A 19,036-nucleotide genomic window follows, 5' to 3' on the forward strand; every position below is an offset into this window, starting at 1 on the left:
TAACATTTGGAAAGATTAATCTCATTTTCTTTCACCTAGTTCTGAGATGACTTTTGGGAATTTCTTTTTTGCTAATGAATTGGAGAAGGAAATGGCAACCCACTCCAGTATTCTTGCCCAGAGAATCCCATGGACAGAGGAATCTGGTGGGCTACAGTCTATGGGGTCACAAAGAGTCGGACACGACTGAGCGACTAACACTAATGAGTTGCAAGCATGAGTGCTAGGCAGGCGCAAATCACTTGGAGCCCAGAGTATCGCAGCTGCTTAAGACACAGTCAAGAGCCGATTTTCTGTGCCTTCCTCCTCCATGTGCAGTTGCTCACCCTGTCCCCCTCCTTGCCCGATGTGCTCTGGCTCCCCACCTCCCATCCTGGGACTGTTCTCGTGAGGATCGCTTCCTCATTGCTGGGCCCCTGGAAACACTCGACCGCCTTACTTGACGCCTGCAGGGTTTTGATGGTTGACTCTCCTCCCTGGCTGTCCTGGTCAGGCTTGCAGCAGGTGGCCCCGGATTGGGATACTCTAAGGAAGCGTTAAAGACGGGGGAGCTATTTACAAGGTGTGAGTGAGCAGGTGCAGCTGGTATCTGGAGCTCTGGCCACTCCCAGGCCAGAAGTGACAAAGGCAGGAAGTAGCTCCTGGAGATGGTGCAGGAGCCAGGCAGCCCTGGGGAGGGAGTCAGGGCCTCCCAGCTTGCCCCACTGCTTCCTGCTGGCCGGGGGTCAGTCCCAGAGTGTGCTGATGAGGCGCAGAGACTCGCTTGAGTCAGCCTCTGGGGAAGCCAAGGATGGGGAAGGGATGAAGGAGGACGGGCACCCTGACCCACACCTGCCTCTTCTCAAGGCCCCCGTGTCCTCCAGAATGATCCAGTTGGTTCCTGCAGGCTCATCAGACACCTAATGACATCTGGACCAGTCGAGACCTCTTGCTGGAGCCCACCTCACTACCAATCTTCTAGTAGCCTCCAAGAAAATGGATAAGTAGATGCTAATCTGTGTATGAACTCATATATTGTTCATGACAGCTCTGTGAAGTAGCTCCATTATCACTGTCCTTTCACGGGCGAGGAAATAGCAGCAGAGAGGTTAGCTGATCCAACCACGGTCACGCAGTTGCAAAGTGTCAGAGCCAGGACTGGAACCTGGAGTGGAACCAGAACCTATATTCTTTATCAGTCTGACCAAAACAGCATCTTCAGGCTTACGGATAAGCTGGACTGGCTGATCTGGTTTCCATAAAGGCTTCTAGTCCACAAAGGTCCACGGTCCCAATCCCATGAGCTCCCATGGCACCCCGGCCATCCTGCATCAAGAATGCTTCTGGCTCCTTCCTCGCCAGGATCCCTCTTCATCCCCACAGGAAGCGCACCCTTCTCTGAGCCCCAGTGCGAACTGGCTCTCATATCCCCTGGGGCAGTCCCAAAAGCCATCACAGACCAGGAGACAAAGAGAATTCACTTTATTGTTTACAAAACAATGGCTCCAGTAGGAAGGAACACAATCATTATGCTTACAGCAGCGAATGGGGTTGGGGTGGGGGTAAAGTCTAGCTTTAAAATACTTGAAAATCACTGACTCTGTGAAAATCGAGCTCCTGGGCACCTGGGTCTTAGATCTCAACCCAGTGACTATCCCTAGTCCTCCAACCTTCCTAATTTCATCTCTGGTATTTTTAATATCACACAGCCCTGAATGTCGTGGATATTTATCAAGGAGGTGGGTCAGGGAGCCCAGGTAAGCGAAGTCAGAAAAGACTTGGGCCTTCAGACTGTGTACAGCGGGAGCCGAGTTCTAGAGAGACATGTCTGTTCAAAACCCTGTTTTCTGTTCTTCTGCTATTCGTTTTATAGTGGAAGAAACAACCAGCGCAGGAATGAGGGATCCTTCCTGGGTCCCCTCCAAGCATTCGTATTAAAATTCCAAAGTGGGAAAAGTCTATGAGACGGGGGTTCACAAGGCAACAGCCAGAGCCTAAAACACGGCGCTTCGCGGCCATCGCAAACCCTAGATTCTCCTGAGAGGTGAGGTAGCTTCTGGGCGAGGGGCACCTTGGGCTGACGGTGATGGCCCTTCTAGGCTGCGGTTCTGGCTGACCTGTGTCCCAAACTCTCCACCCTTACCCTGGGGTATGGAGAAGAGACCACAGGGACTAAGGCATGCCAAAGTTTCTAGAAAGAAAAGGCTGCAGAACTCCCACAGGGAAGTGGAGAAATAAAAGGCCAGGGCAGAAACTGCTGGACCAGGCAGGCCTTGTCCACAAACTCCAGGGTAAGGGAGCCCCAGCGTTGGGGGCCGGGTGCAGGCTTGCCAGAACCTAGGGCCCCTCTTGACTCAGGAATTACACATTCAAGTCATTCATGGAAGTCTTTCAAGGAATGGCAATTTCTGATAATTGCTAGAAAAAGGTATTGTATCCTTATCACTGTATCCTTTGGCCAAGGACTTAGAAATGCTTGAAAACTTGCCTTACCAACTGTAACTTCTTAATTACCATTTTCTTCACTGCTGGGAATGAATTTCTTAAGTACAGGACTTTGCTCTTGATAAGATTTGCCGATTCCATTTTATAAGAAAGGAAACTAATTAATATATAAGCTAATAATTAAAACTTCAAAGTGCTACACAGGCACAGAATTTCCCTGCAGACAGAATACAGGGCCAGTCCCTTGAATGGAGAAGTTTGATGCGGGGGCAGAGGGTGGGCCTGTGTCCCCTCTTGCGGCACTTTGAGCAGACGTGTTTTTGAACACTGAGTGGACGTGCTCCCGGAGGCCTGCCCTTGCTCTCACGGCCCTGTGAGGCCCTGCAGTGTAAACAGGTTCTTTTCCAGGGGCCTGGAGGGGTGAATTTAATGCCTGAGGTTCACAAGGAAGAGATGAAGGGTGGCCAAGGAGTACCAAGTTGTCAGCCCCACTTCAGACTCACTGCTGGGTTCCCAGAGAGGGCACAGTGCTGGACACACAGTAGGAGCTCAAGAAATATTTATTGAACAGAAGAAGAAATGGAGAGAAAAGAAAAGGGGGTCAGATGGAAGAAAGGGCCGAATCAAGATGCCTGCAATGACTAGCTTCAACCACCAGGCGGCAGCGCAGGGAAATGTCCAGCCTGTAGTTCTGGGATAACCCACCACCCGGCCACTTCCGTTCCCCTCTGAGAAAGCCACATCTCAGGCTGGGACTGAGCTCCCAATTCTGGAAATTTCTAAACCAGGCACACACCTCAAGAGTTAAAAAAAAAAAAAAAAAAAAGATAAAAAAAGATAAAAAGATAAACTAATCACATGAAAGTGCAGTCCTTGGGTTTTTATAAAACTTGAGTCCTGACGTAGCTTAAAACTGTCCACCCCTCGGCCTTGCTCGTCATCTTGACTTTTCTCAGTTCAAATGAACTCTATGCCCTCGTACTTCACACTCCCGATCTTGGTCTCGGGCAGGAGGAAGCGTCCGTCCAGCGTGAAGGCCATGATGTAGGTGGCGATCTGGCCGCCGTCTTCCTCGGACTTGAGGGCCACGATGATCTGGTCGTCGGTGTTGGGGATGAACTTGAAGGAGGAGAAGCCGTGGGTGGGGACCACCGCTCCCACGTGCCGGACGGTGATGTCCCCAAAGTCCTGGGCGGCGCTCAGCAGCAGGTTGGTGCCCCGACGCTCGTCGTCCTTCTCGCTGTAGCGCTCGTGGCTGGCGCGGCGCGGCAGGAAGAACCAGCGCTGCAGTGTGTCGCTCCAGCAGGCGGACTCGTGGATGAGGTAGCCTGGGGACACACAGCCCGGTCACAGCCCGCCTGACCCGGGCCCAGGGCGGCCTTGCCCCGCATGCAGACCCGCGAGGGGCCCGGAGCCTGAGCACCCTGCTACCCGTCTTTTCTTTAGCTGTCTATCTGTCCAGAGTGGCTGAACCCAGCAGGATAGAGCCCACGGGGCCGCACGAGCCTCTGCTGGATCGCCTCTCTGGCCGCCCTCCCTCGCCGGCTCCCCCAGCACTGCCGAGTAGCCATGGCCACAAGGTCTGTCTGTATTTCACCTCCTTGGTGCTCCTCTCAGGGCACAGAGAGAGCTTCTGGAAGTGGCACAAGTAACACCAGGTCTGATCTGAGAAGGCGGATCAGGGCGGGTAGGAGAGGCTGCCTTGCAAGCCGAAAAGGATGGGAAGTCCGCCTGTCAGGAGGTGAAGCTGTGACCTCAGCCACGTGTCCAAGCCCGCTCCAAGTACCGCCCCTCCCTATCACAAACCATAACTTCCAGAAATGAGGGCAAAGAAGCAAAGTTTGTACCTGCTCCCACCACCAGGTCACGGGCGAGGCCCGGCCTCGGGGCGGCCCCCAGGAGGACACCGCGGACGGGGCTACTGTCTGAGCCTGCCGAGTGAGCCTGGGTGAAAGCAAAAATGGCTCACTGGCCCCGGAACTTAGAGGCCTGGTGGGAGCAACCGTCAGAGACAGTCGAATGGTCTAACAGGCAAACTCGCGGTGCCCATCCGTGGGCCTGGCTCTCACCTGGCGGCCGGATCCCAGCAGCGGCCCGCAGGGCGTTGTAGCTGGACACCCAGTTCTCGTGGTCCACGCTGCCTCTGCAGCCCACCACTTTCACCCACTCCGGGTTCTCATTCAGCACCTCCCCCGTGGCGGTGGTCCACTCCTTGCCCAGGCCGCCCACATACAGATGCTCGTCCTTCACGGCCAGCCACTCGGCTTTGAAGCCTGGGGACAGGGAGACAGGGGCGGGGCTGAGGCAAGGGCCAGCCCTCTGCTGGCCTGGCCCATGGGCCCAGTCAGGCCAGAGCAGAGAGCCCTTTGGGCCCGGCAGCTTTAGGTGGCAGAGGTCACTCATGTTGGACTCAACTTGGGGCGTTGACAAGAGAACAGGGGATGGACCAGCTGGCTTGCAGCTCCACCCGAGGGTGGGCGGTTGGTCCCCTCTCCTCAGAGCAGACACCATGGCATTCACGTGGGGCAGACGGGCACCACCTCTGCCTTCTGTCTCCTCTCTCCCTGCCATCTAGCATCTTCCTCCAAACTCACCCCAGGAACCCTGCTGGAACCCCCATGTAACTCATGTGAACCCGCCAGTGGAGCGGCCTAGTCCTCCCCCCGGCCAGAAAAGTGGCCCTCCACTCAGCGTCTGCAGACCCTAACCTCCCCATTTCTCCAGCTGTCGTGTCAGCCCCACCTCAGACTACGCCCGACCCTGGGAAAGTGCAGAAAGTGCAGATCACAGTCACACCCCCGAGGGATTTATGTACCAGCGGCTAGAGCTGAGTGGGGCTCAGCACAGATGCTCACAATAGCCACGCCAATCAGTGTGTTTATTATCTTAGATGGATCTACTTACCATGAGCCTAGTTTTGAAGGCTGTGTGGGCACTTTGTTGTAGCGTATTCTCACCTGTTCCTACACCATGTTCTAATCTGTGCTTGTTCCCAAATGTTTTGCAAACTTCCGGCTGGCCCAAGGAGCTGTGGCCACAACCCTCGCCCCGGGATGCTTCTCTGCAGGTGGCTCTGGGGGACCCACTGACTTCCTGTGGTTCCCTCCGGGTGACCGACCACCAGGCAACCCCGAGCTCCCTCTATCCTGCTATCCTCCAGATCCAAGGGGCAAGCAGAACTGCTGGATGGTGCCGGACACGCGCGGCCGGCCTGAGGCAGAAAGCGGGCAACCGAAGTTTTCAATAGAACGGTGGCTGAGACAGAGTCCTGCCAACCTGCCCAGCCGCGGGCAAAGTCGGGACAGATTTTTATCACTTTGAGGGAAGGGGGGCCTGGCAGCCAGCCCAGGACCCAGTGAGTTAATGTGATTCCTCCTTCGACCCCAGGTGCCTCAGTGGAGCCTGGCTTTCCAGCAGGTGCAGATCCAGCCACACGCATGGAAGCTGCTGTCAACTCTCCCACTGCCCCACATGAAGGTCTGGGCACGCAGGCTCCCTCCCACAGCTCTGCTACCCGCCTGCTGGCGTGGGGCACAGCCGATGCCAGAGGTCGGATTCCACTCCTGGTCGGGGTTGGGGGCACAGCTGCTCACACTCAGACCCTCCCCCTGCTGGGTTTTCAGAAAGGAGCAGTCTGCTTTTCAACAAAGTCTCAGTTCAGAAAGAGCAAACCTGATGCCCCGGCTTTAAAGCTGAGGCACGTGGAGGGCGCAGTCCCAGCATGCACTCCAGACACTGATACGGTTGAGGACGCAGAAAGGGGCTGTTTCCCAGGTCAGGGCCCAGCGCTCCTCTGGGAGAGACCCTGCTTCCCCGCCAGCCCCCAGCAGCAGCTCACACTCCTGGACGCGGCAGAGTCCAGGAGGTCTCCAGGACTCTGCTCAGGCTGTGGGGGCCGCAGGGCAGAGGTGGGGGAGACAAGATCTCCCCGACGTCCCCTCCCTCTGGACCTGTGACTGCTTCACTGTGCACAGGTTGAGAACCAGCTGGCTGGCCTGTCCTCCAGCACCGCAGCGAGCCCGGGGACAGACGGCCGACCTACCTTTCCCCACGGTGCCGTCGCCGTCAGACAGGATGACCCAGGGCACGGCCCTGGAGCCGTCGATCTGGTAGACCACGCCTGTCCGGTCGTCCACGGAGTAGAGCTTCCCGTTGAAGACGATCAGATCCGACAGCTCCATGCCCCGCCCCTTTTCCGCCAGGTGGGACTCCAAGACCTCATGGCCTTGGTCCCACTCCACGGCCACCCGGTCCCCGCTGTCCGACAGGGTCAGGTGACCCTTCTTCAGGTAACTGACCCAGGTGTTCTCCTCCGGGGCCCTGGACTTTGTGTCCAGGTCGGCGATAACAGCGATCCGGTATCGCGTCCCGCCCGGCGTCCTCTGGGGGACAGACAGCGGGTAGGTGTCATTGTACCGGGCGGCAGGCAGTTGGCCGAGCCTCCAGTTGTGGGCATTGGGCAGAGGGGGCCGGCCAGGAGGAGGGCGGTGGGCGTAGAGCAGCCAGAGGACAGCGGCGCCCACGAAGGACGGCAGGATCACCCTCCAGCGGGGGCGGAAGCGGGGGTCCGCAGCCTTGGTCATGGACGCCAGCACGGGAAGGCCCCCCACGCTGATCCGGAGAGAGTGCATAGACTCATTCCATTCCGGGGGGCTGGAGAGCTGGACGGGCATCAGACTGAAGGGCGGGCGGGACCTGCAGCGCAGGGCAGAGGAGAGCGGTCACGACCTGCTGGGCACAGCGCTCCACGTACGAGCGGGCGCATGGCCCAAGGTGGCCTCGTCCAGGGTGACCGGCGTGGCCACGACTCTGCCATGACTGCTCCCTTGGCTTAAGTAAACCCTGACTCTAGCAGTATCTTTGTTTACTCTTATTCAGCAGGAAGAAAAGTCTTTCCAAAGCAAAATCATTCCATGTCCTCTGTCCCAGCTGGCAAGACAGAAAGCTCCGTGAGAGAAAGCTCTGTGTAAGCTGGTGCTTGCAATCTTGGGAAAGCGGGCACGTGGCAGGCGGGAGGTGGGGAGGAGCTGTGGGGGGAGGGCGTTGGGCAGGACAAACCATCAGAGACAGCACAGGTCCACACTTTAAGCAAAGGTCACCTAAGCCAGGAAGCCCTCTCTGATGGCTCTGCTCCCAGTGGCGGCCTCCAGCCCCTTCCTTGGCACCTGTCCCCACCGGACCTCATGTTACGGTTTATTAATTTGTGCCCCCAGCTACTGGAACAGTGCACAGAACAGACGCATGCTCAGTGAGGGAGTTTTAACTTCCTCCTAGGTTACGTTCCTGTGATATTCAAATAAAGCATGAAACACAGTCAGCCTAACAGAAATGTGCTGTGCTTAGCTGCTCAGTCATGTCTGACTTTCTGTGACCCCGTGGAGCCTGTCGGGCTCCTCTGTCCATGGGACTTTTCAGGCAAGAATACTGGAGTGGGACACCCTTTCCTCCTCCAGGTGATATTCTCGACCCAGGGATTGAACCTGAACCTCCTGTGTCTCCTGAATTGCAGAGGGATCCTTTACACTCTGAGCCATCGGGGAAACCCATTCAAATCAAGCATGGAACACAATCAAGCCAGACAGAAACAGTGCAGGTTTTGGCAACATCCATCCCCTGGAGCCTTTCTGTAATGCAAAAGGCTGAGGGTCCAGAGGCTGACACATCCTCATCCCTGGAGCCCCGCCTGTCAGCCCATCAGCTCCAAGGACAGCGTGGCTCAGCCTGGCCTGGTCCCCGGGTGCAGCTGGAGGCCGAGCTCCGGGGCTGGTGGTGGCGGCCAGGAACAGTGGCTCTTGTCCCCAGCACAGATCACGGCAGCACCAGGGGCAGAAGCAGCAGAACACCGGCCCGGAGAACACAAGACCGCTCTCAGTCTTGACCTTCAGCTGTAACTTGGCATGTCTCAGCCTGAGAAACGTCCCTTGGGTCACGGAGGATATCTGCCTTGGCCCCAAAACAACTAACGGTTGACCCTGTGTGTAGATGCTCCTCGCTCCCCAGGTGGAGGGGCGTGGGGACTCACACGGGGCCTTGGCACTTCTGTGAACCACCCCCCCACAATGCAGACCATGTGGTCTGGCTTCTGAGACGGAAAATCAAGGCAACAGGCCCACACGGGAAACAGGCCTCTCATCCCCTTGTTTATTGGACAGATTCTTAGGTTCTGGCCACAGGGTCAAGTACAGAAAAGGGACTTCTAAGGAGCAGGTAAGACATGCGGGGCCCTGCGGAATGGCCACAGAGTCCTCTTCTCCTGCCCTGGGCATGAGCCCCCGACTCCCCTCCTGGGAGAGGGCTCCCTCTGCCTCCAGGAAGCAGTCCCCCAATTTGCCACAGAGACGCGAGCCGGTCGCTGGGGACCTCACCGGGTAAGTAGGAGTCCTGGCCCCTCCTCTGGTCTCGCCAAACACGGCTTCAAAAGCATGGCCAGGCCAAAGCTGCCCACTGTCCACATCCAGCCTACTGCTGGCACTGAGCTCTCCGTTCCTGCATCTCCCCTCCTGGTCAAAATTCTGCCTGGATTTCTGACACACACTCGCCTGCAATTCTTCCCCCAGGAATCGAGGCAGCGATGGCGGATGGCCATCATTGCAGCTGCCCTGGTCAAAACTTCTGTCGAAACCCTGGGAGACAAAACCTTCTCTGTGAATACACTTCAACCGAAGCTTACGAGCCACTGCCACCTTGAAAAGCCCAGGTGTGGCCCCGATCCCCTCCGTCTGCAGCGTCTGCTCCGTCAGCCCCAGCGACCCGGCCGCCTGCCTCCTCTCCATCAGCTCCCACGGCCCCTTCTCACGGGAACCACGCAGGTGCCCTCCTGCTGCCACCCCCCGGTGTCCGTGGCCACCAACACCTGCCATTCAAGCCAGTCCCTCTGGCCATGTCGTTCCCTGCTGGGAGCAAACCCTCGCTAATTACACAACCCCTGCCAACTCCAACTGGTCCCCGTCGAGCCGGCTCCTCCGCCTGCCGACCGACCACCCTTCTACCCCGCGTCCCCGACAGGGCTCGCTGTCCTGCCCTGGCTCCTGACGGTCTTGCTCGCACTCCTCAGAAGGGCCTCCCTGCCCACCCTCTACCCCACACCATATCGCGCCAAAGGAATGAGAAGGACACCCACTTCTTGAGCAGCTGAGGCTCCTTGCCCCTGGGCCCCACCTTAGGTACACGCAAACCCCCGGCCCTGGAGCTGGCCGGCCGGTCGAGCTGCCTGTTGTCACAGGGCTGCGGATGCAGTGGGCAGAGTGTCTGCCAGCGTAGTCGTGTCTCCATGGTGATGTGTGTCTTCACGGCCCCTGGTGGACTCTTCATCCCTGGGTCGCTGTCCCGGTGTCCCCCCCTCACTCGCTCCCAGCAGACTCTGAGGACGCCACCAGCAGCTAGGGCCCAGTGGAGTCCGCCCAGCCCCCCAGCCCCGGTCCGGCGGAAGACCTCCTGCTTGCTCGGGGTCAGGTCAGCCACGCCTGCTCTACTGGCTCCTTCTCAGTCTGTACTTGTCCAAATCTCCCATCCGAGTCACTGTTCCAGCTCCGGGGTACACCCTCAGATACACTAGTAGCGTGCAGTACGTGAAAGGGTGACACCGTGCCTCTATGAATGAATGCAGAGCCCACCCTCCCCATCCTGGAGAAGCGCTCACTCTCCCGTCCTAGCTAGGGTCCACCCCTGGCCCCAGAGACGCCCCAGCCACAGACAGGCCTGCTCCTGGGGCCCAGCCTGAGACCCCAGCCCACAGGGAGTCCTGCCAGCAGCAACGGGGACGCCAGTGGTGACCTGCTTGCGGTCCTCCTCCCTGTCTCTCTTCTCGGCCCCCAAGGCGGGCTCCTTCCTCGCCACCCACCGCTTCTCCTTCTGAATCCACACCCTCTCAGCCCAAATGTCTCCCTGGAATCCAGGCCAGGAGCCCAGCTGCTGAGCCTCCCGCGCCTGCAGCAGGTTCCCGGCAGGAAGGCACTGCTGGCCGGGGGTACTCCCAGCCCTCAGGCGCCAGCCTGGGCAGCAGCCAAATCGCTCATACCCTCACATCCTGGCAGGTGCCAGGCCCCCTCACCTGTCTGCACCCCAGCTCCCGATTCTGCACTGCCTCCCCTACCCCTGCCCCGACCCAGCCTCTGCTCTGCTCTTGTCTCACCGTGGCCTCCTGATGACCCAGACCTCTGGGGCCAACCTGAGCTCTGCCCGTTACCAGCCACGTGACCTCAAACAAGTGACCTCGCTCCTCCAGGTCTCCATCTCCCCACGAGTAAACTGTGCACGTGACCCAGGGTCGCAGCCGCCGGGTCAGACGCTGTGGGACTTGACCCTGACCACCCGCTGCCGTCCAGCGCTTCCCTCCTCACATTACGAGCGCCTGTACTCGGGCCTGGGGGGCCCAGCTCTGCGGGCGAAGCTGGTGCAGGGGTCGGCCCACTCCTGTGAGCGCCGGGCACGGCCAGAGGCAGGCACTGGACGGCCCGCAAAGCTGAGAATACCCACGCTCTGCTCCCCGAGAGAAACAGACCCTCCCAATCCATCCACCACACAGCTGACAGAGACTTTCCTGAAAAGTGAATCTTTACCAGCCCCTGCCAAAGGACAAGCTCCTCAGCCTGCAGGCAAAGCCTCGCATCCTCGCAAACGCTCCCACACTCAGCACCGAGTTGTCTGTGATCCCTTGATCTGTGTGCCAAACACTTGCACAGGATGCTTTCTCCAGCGGGCCACATGGACCCACCTAGCAGTTCCTAGCTGTCCCGTCCCCCTCCTGCCCTGCGTCTATGTGACGTGCCCCCCTCCAGTAAGCCTCCCTCCTGTGAGGGGCTGACATTGGTCCCAAAGGCAGCCTGGCCGGATCCCAGGACCTGGGACTGTCCCCTTCTATGGCAACAGGGACTGTGCAGATGAGAGCAAGTCAAGGGCCTTGCAATGGCGAGATTACCCAGGTGCGCCCTAAGTGTGATCGTATCCTCACAGGAGGGAGGCGGCAGGGGATGTGATGGCTGAGGAGAAGACCACGTGACCACGGCCGAGAAATGCACGGGACCCCGAGGAGCTGGAAGAGGCGAGGACGAACTGTCCCCTGGTGCCTTTGGCAGGAGCGTGGCCCTGCCCACACCATTTCAGCCCAGTGAAATGACACCTGGCTTCTGGCCTCCGGAATATTGAGGGCACATGTGCTGTTTTCAGCCAAGAAGTTTGTGGTAACATGTGTGAGGCCAGGCCTAGAAACCAACGCACCTGATGCCACCTGCAGGGCCGGGGCTCTGCCATTTCTCCAGGTGCAACCTGGTCTCAGCCTCCCCACTGTCTGAGCCCCAGGAGCCCAGGGGTTCTGCTCAGTCAGGTTGGCTCCCAAGACCAAAGGAGGCCTGGGCTCGGATCACGTTTTGTTAAATAAATACTCATTCGATTGCTTTCGGTGACCGGAGAACTCGGGCTGCCTTCCAGAAAACCCCTGCAGCTTCACCAGTGGATCAAAGCCCAACCTTGGTGGCCATCCCTCCTTTGGCATCCCGAGGGATTATTTTTATTTTGTAGAAAAAGAAAGTTTCCGATCAGATTCGTTTTCATGCCATGCCATGACCCGCCGGCTTATCATCTAAAACTGATGGGGAGCTGCCTGAAGTCTCTTGTTGCTGGAGGTCTGGCTCCAAGAGAGAGCTCGCATTTTCATTAAAAGCAAAAACAAAAAACAGAACAAAAACAAAACCCTGCCATCCACGAAAACCAAGAGACAAGCCAGTGCAGGTGAGAGGTGGAAGAGACAAAGCCACTCCCAGAAGGGCTTGCCCCCTGCCCACACACCTCCTAACACCAGGCAAGTTAAACGTCTGCTCCTACTATGACATCTGTCAACTCCACCACGTGAAGCTCACGCTCAGTCACTCAGTCGTGTCTGACTCTTTAAGGCCTCAAGGACTGTAGCCCTCCAGGTTCCTCTGTCCATGGGATTCTCCAGGCAAGAATACTGGAATGGGTTGCCATTTCCTTCTCTGGGGGATCTTCCTGACCCAGGAATCAAACCCACATCTCCTCTCCTGCACTGTAGGTGGATTCTTTACCTGCTATCGTAATGGGTCGATTTTTTAAAAAAATTATTTTTATTTATTTGCCTGCACTGGGTCTTAGTTGCAGCACGTGGGAGCTAGCTCCCGGATCAGGGATTGACTCCGAGCCCCCTGCATTGGGAGCGCGTAGCCTTAGTCACTGGACCACAAGTGAGGTCCCAGGCTGATTTTATATAACCAGGAAATTGGAATCAAGTTGCTGCAGTCAAAGTCACAAGCTCTTTGGCCGGCCAGGCTCACCTGTTGAGGGGACATGCCTACATTTGCTCCTGTTCAGAAACCCCAGGGGACCACACCCCCCCTGGCTTCCTTGCTCCTGTGCCAGTCCCACTGCAACACTTCTGGAAAGATGTCCCCGGGTGTCAAGAGGCAACAACCACCCAGGAGTTTCGAGTCCTAATTTCCTTCTGGGTCCCCTCTCTTTGGGGCGGGTGTCAAGAATGGCTCGTTGACACTCATGCTTTTCTGCTTTCTGTTGAACCAGCACTTCCTTAGAAGACAGGCCAGAAACAGCCAGGTGTGGTGCTGGTGACTATCCACTGGCCAATGGACTCCAGATCCAAAGGAGGCGGCATCAACCTCTTGCTGTACACCCAGGGGGACGCTGCCTCCCCACCCCAGGAGCAGCAACCCCTCCGGGGTCTGGTTATGGTCAAGGAGGAGGACAGGCTCTGATACCCCTACTTCCACGGGCCTTTCATCACCAGACTCTACCAAGGCTTAGACGAAAGTGGGTGGTGACACCCAACACCGCCAGGAGCCTTTTTCAGCAGATTCCTTCAGGACAGGGGTGTGACAGGTGGCAGGGCAAACAGGTTCAACGACAGCTGCCAAGGCTACCCGCCCCCCAGCCCCCTTCAGGATCTCGGGAGGCAGGAAGCACAGTGTGGCGATAAGCAGGCCCCTCCCTGCTGCCTGCCGCCCTGGGGGCAGCCACTGTCCTCCCTGGGGAGCAACTGCCTTCCTGGCCCCGCCTCGCTCCTAGAGAGCCCTGTCCACACAGCAGGCTGGCCTCCGAGTTCCGGCTCCGCTCACTGCCAAAGGGCGCTTCCTGGTTAGAAAGTCAAGAGCTCATCCCATTGACATCACTAGACGCCAAAGGCTTCACAGTCACAGCAGGACAGCATCCCAAAGAACGCAGACGGTGGGTCTCAGCTTCTGGAAAATATGACCTGATTCAAGGCATTCTTCTGTTTTGGGCTTGCCAAGGCTTATTACTTTGTACTATTTTAGGCCATTTCGAATGTGGACAGGGTGGACAGTGGAAAGAAACCAAGAAGGAAGGGAAAGGTCCACAGCAGTCCAGTATGTCCTTTTCAGTTCAGTTGCTCAGTCATGACTCTTTGCGACTCCTTGGACTGCAGCACGCCAGGCCTCCCTGTCCATCACCAGCTCCTGGAGTTTACTCAAACTCATGTCCATTGAGTCGGTGATGCCATCCAACCACCTCACCCTCTGTTGTCCCCTTCTCCTGCCTTCAATCTTTCCCAGCATCAGGGTCTTTTCAAATGAGTCAGCTCTTCGCATCAGGTGGCCAAAGTATTGGAGGTTCAGCTTCAACACCAGTCCTTCCAATGAATACTGAGGTCAGGGCTGAAACTCTGGGCCCTGCCTGAGTCTGCACCTTCCCCAACTCCTCTTACTTTGTATACAGGCATTCACAACTGTGTGCTGAATCCGGTTACATACAGCTCGAGGTAACCTATTTTTCAGCCCTCTGGCTTGCTTTAAGGTCACTACCCAAGAGGAGTGTTTGTTTTCTGTTGCTGCTATTAACAAATTACCGCAGACTCGGCAGCTTACACACCACAAAGTCGCTTTACGGTCTCAGAGGACGGAAGTCTGACATGGGTCTCACTGGGCTAAAATCAAGGGCTGAGTCCCTTCCCGAGGAGCTGGCCTTTCCCAGTTTCTCAAGGCTGCCCACGTTTCTTGGCTTGCAGCCCCTTCCTCCACCTTCAAAGCCAGCAAAAACGCTGTCTCGCTCTGCCTTTCTGCCGTCACTTCCCTCTGAAGTTCTCTCTCCCTCTTCTGTGTTTAAAGACTCTGTGATTGCTTGATAACCCAGAATGGTTTCCCTATTTTAAGGTCGTGGGTTAACAATCTTAATTCCATCTGCTACCTTAATATCCCCTTGTGAAAGTAAAGTAGCTCAGTCGTGTCTGACTCTTTGCAACCCCATGGACTGCAGCCCGCCAGGCTCCTCCATCCGTGGGATTTTCCAGGCAAGAATACTGGAGTGGGTTGCCATCTCCTTCTCCAGGGGATCTTCCTGACCGCGAGATCAAACCCAGGTCTCCCGCACTGTAGGCACTCTTTACATCTGAGCCACCAGGGAATCCTTAATACCCCCTTGCCACGTGATATATCTGTAGATTCTGGGGGTCAGGATGTGGACATCTTTGGGGGGGCATTATTCTGCCAACCACAAAGAGGGAGACAGAAAGAACCTCCGGCTTTTCCCAAGTGGCAGGGCCGTTCGCACACGGCTGGGTCTCCAGGGTGGGTACAGGGTGTCAGGATCACTCAGTTTGTAGTTATTGACATCATGGGAGGGCTGCATGTGCTTCAGTTGTATCATTAAAGCTATACTTGGAGGATTTTTAGCAAAAAGTGATCCTTCCAGTTGAAAGTGAGGTGCCGCACACAAAACCACACATCACTGGGGCTGTTTTCCCAGAGAGCCCACAAATACGAGGACATAATCATCCCATGATCCACCTGAGTCAGGGCTTGCTCCCAGGCAGCGGAGGTGCACCTGTGGGAGCACGTCTCCGCCCCGTACTTTTCTCAGTGGCAGGTATCGCTGGCACCCACTCAACCCTTGGGGCCCTTCTGTGGGGGCTCCAACCTCACCCACACCCCCACCCCATCAGTAACCATAACTGTATCTGGTCTGGCCCCATCTGCACACTGCTGTATGGAGCCCCACTCCTGCCTCATTCCCCATGGACTGTTCCCCCAGCTGAACACGAATGGAAGTCGGGCTCTGCTTCAGAACCTGAAGCTGTGAGTTCCACTTAATGACTGGACCTACTACAGGTAAACAAGTAGGATAAAAAGAAAAAAAAAAGAAGCAAAGGAAATGAGAAAATCGAACACTTTCCCAAACAGATTTCTCTATCATCAGGATTATTTTTTTCTAATTGATCATCTTGGTCTAGTGAAACGGGAAATCAACACAGAGGTCATTAAAGATCAATATCAAAGTTTTCGATTCCCTTAATGTTGGCAATTAAAAAGATCTTTTCAGGAATCTCCACAGTCCAGAGTGTTACTGCAGGGAAAAGTAACATCACTACCTTTTCCCCCCGCAATGTCCTAGGTACCGTTCCACAATCATCTCAACGATAGAGAAATGACTTATCACAGTGTAGACCCATTTCAGGACTCCAGACCACATTTCCAGATCTGAGGTACTCTGTTTCTGAAGGAGAACACACTAGAGCATGTGTCCACCTACCCTCCACAGCTGTCACGAGGACCGCCACGTTGCTGCTGGGAAGTCCCGAGACTCAGATCAAAGGGGCGTGTGTGTGGGAGCCCGAAGTGCTCACCTCAAAGGCCACATTCAGGGAGTGGGGCGGACACAGCCGCTCCTCCTGCACCCTGGGTCCCGCCTCCCGACCTCTGTGGCTCTGGGAGGCTGGGCACACGCGCAGGGTGCATTCAGACTGGTAGGTAAGAAATCCCTCAAGTATCGACAGCTTAAACACATCACTGCTGTGGGCTATGAAAATAAGGGGTGAACTACATTTGGGTAACATCTTTAGGGGGAAGAAAGCAGACCCTCAGCTAACAGAAGGAATGGAACGATCAGATCACACAGCCACACAAAGCATACTTGCCTGTAGGGGATTTCCTCCACCACCCTGTGACGTCACAGTGTCTTGGGAGATCAGGTTAACTGGGATGAAAAAAGGTGAGAAGACAGAGAATCCTGGCCCCAGACCACTGCAGAGGCCGCGTGACAGCGCCTAACCAACGCCTCTCCCCTGAGTCCTCTCCCAAAGACGCTCTCAGGACAGAACACCCCAACCAAGTGCAGAGGGAGTGGTTGGCTGGTTGGTGTGCCTCTCAGGCCGAATAGAGGGCTCATTGAGGCCGGCAGGGAGGTGCCCCAGGGGCAGGCTGCTTGCTGGCTGTTCTGGGAGGAGCCCCACCGAGCCCACAGGCTCAGGCTGGGCTGTTCCACTGGCAGGACTGTAGGGTGAGGCTGGGGGCTGGAGGAAGGCCCACAGCCCAGCCCAGGAAGATTTTTCTCAATCAAGCTCCTCAAAGGGAGAGGAGGGTGAGGCTGCAGAGACCCTAGGGCTCCTGAAGGGCTGCAGCACCTGCTTCCTTTTCATGGACCCCTGGAGACCCCGTGCTTTTGTTAAGGTTTGGTCCTTAGACAGAAGAAGGGCCAGCAAGATTCACTCGACCTCAGCAGATGCGGGCTCCCACATCTACAATTTGTTCAGAACTGGGTAGGAAAAGTTGTCAAGCACATACCCTGAGGCAGGCACAGGAAACAGAGCTGGAGTGCTAAGAGGCACCCGTCTCTGGGGGGACCCTCAGGTGCCTGGGAAAAAGACGTGTCCGGCAAACGGAAGGGGGCCTGCCAAGCCTAGGGACGCGAGGGCAAGGGTCACGACAAGCCACAGGGATGGGCAAAGCGCCGGTCCTAGGAATGGTGCCCATTCTGACCAGAAGGTGGGGAGGGGAGGGGGAAGAGGGGGCAGGGCAGACAGCCTGGGTGCAAAAGGAAAGACGGGAAGGAGAGGAAGGCCTGCTGTGGTGGGGGACGCTGACCTGCTGCAGGTGTGACAAAGTGCCAGTCAGAGAGGGGAGGGGCTCCCTAACTGGTCAGGAGAAGCCCTGCAGAGGTCAGAGGGGCTGGTAATGAAATCACAGCGGGCGGAGAGGGTTGTCCTCAAGGGTAGTTAAGCCTCAGGAAGGGGCTGCATCCTCCAGGCTCAGAGGGGATGATGTCCCGGCGCAGTCCGAGGGGCCAGGAGACCTGCAGTCAGAGGCGGTGGTGGACCGCGCCAGTCAGAAGGTGGGACGAGTCCCCCAGGTCAGAGGGGGTCGTCCTGCAGTCACACGAGGGAGGTATCTCCTAAGTCGGAGCGGGGAGGTGTCCCGTAGGTCAGAGGAGGTGAGAATCTTACAAGTCAGAGGAGAGGGAGGCGTCCCACCCTAGTCAGCGAGTCAAGAGGGGCGGGGGCGCCGTTCAGGGAGAAGGGGGATGGAGCCTGCAGGGTCGGAGGAGGGACGCGGCGGGGTCGGAGCGGGCAGCAGGCGCCGGCGAGCCGCCGGCAGGCCGTCACTCACCCGGTGCGGTCTGGCTCCGGGGCCCGCGGGCGGCGGGGCCTCGCTGCGGGTAGCGCCGGGGACCCAGCGGGCGGCCAACTTCCGCCCGGCGCGCTCGCCCCGCCTCCGGGCAACACGCTCCCGGCAGCCCCTGCTCTGCGGCTGCGCGCCGACGCCCACGGCGGGCTTCTGGGAGTTGTGGTTTTTCTTTGCTGCTCAGCGAGCAGGTCAGGGGGAGGAGCCGCTCGCTGGGAGGGGGCCCGAGGGTAGTGTGCTCCACCCGCAGGCCCTTTTCGGCCAGTTATTCTGGAACTTTGGCCTAAATGGAAGTTGGGGGGATGGAATGAAGGCTTTGAGAAAGGAGTTATCATTCCTCCAGCTGAGTCTGTAGAATCCCTCGCCTGGAGGCAGGGAAGCTTGGGCCCCTTTCTGCAACTCTATTCGCCTGTATCGATCCCTGGAGAAGGAAATAGCAACCCACTCCAGTATTCTTCCCCCTACCCCCCGCGCCCCACTCATTCTTTAGGGCTTCCCAGGTGGCGCTAGTGGTGAAGAGCCTGCTTGCCAGTGCACAAGACCTAGGAGATGCATGTCCGATCCCCGGGTCGGGAAGATCCCTTGGAGGCGGGCATGGCAACCCACTCCAGTATTCTTGCCTGGAGAATCCCATGGACAGAGAAGTCCGGCGGGCTACAGTCCGTGCGGTCGCAAAGAGTGGGACATGACTGAGCAACTAACACTTTCAGTTTCCGAGAGCCCCTCTCCTTGACCACATCGGAATGTTGATCGTTTTCAAAGAAAAGGTTCCGGCACAGGGCTACAGGCAGAAGTGTCCTGGGAATGGGGTGGAGGTTTCCCTGCCACTGATTTGCAGTCAACGAACCCTCTCCCAAATGAGGGTCTCTGATTTCATCCTGTTTTTGCCAGTCTCCTTCCCAACCCCCAGACTGTTTTCTTGAAAGTGTTAAAAGGGATCCTGGCCCTACATTCCCAAGTCCTGCAATGTGCCTGTTTTAGAAATCCTGAAAAAAGCCTGATAGCAGTGGCGCTTCACCCAAGAGCTGGGCTAGGAGGGTGCCTCAGCGCTCTATCTGCACCTGATTCAGTCTTTTGGTGCCTGCAAACACCCCTGGGTCTCTCCAGAGCTTACAGATGCACAAGGGAAAATTCAAATTATATTAATGGTGCACAGTGAAAAACAATCCCCACCCCCCCACTACCCTGTTTGGCATTCCCTGCCCAGAGGCAATCACTATTACTAGTTTTTTGTG

At 57.0% G+C, this 19,036-nt stretch overlaps 1 protein-coding gene across 1 annotated transcript; it reads right to left on the reverse strand.

Moving 5' to 3' along the window:
• Positions 1-1,444: 1,444 nt before the first annotated feature.
• Positions 1,445-17,885, reverse strand: CANT1 (calcium activated nucleotidase 1). The gene is made up of 4 exons (XM_065909953.1): positions 17,787-17,885; positions 6,467-7,119; positions 4,494-4,697; positions 1,445-3,752 (listed from the first exon to the last, which is right to left on the reverse strand). Exons 2-4 carry the CDS (start codon positions 7,095-7,097, stop codon positions 3,382-3,384), a joined length of 1,206 nt encoding a protein of 401 aa, XP_065766025.1. The 5' UTR covers positions 7,098-7,119; positions 17,787-17,885; the 3' UTR covers positions 1,445-3,381.
• Between the last annotated feature and the right edge of the window lie 1,151 nt (positions 17,886-19,036).

Source organism: Muntiacus reevesi, chromosome 18 (genome assembly GCF_963930625.1).
Source record: "Muntiacus reevesi chromosome 18, mMunRee1.1, whole genome shotgun sequence".
Classification (NCBI taxonomy): domain Eukaryota; kingdom Metazoa; phylum Chordata; class Mammalia; order Artiodactyla; family Cervidae; genus Muntiacus; species Muntiacus reevesi.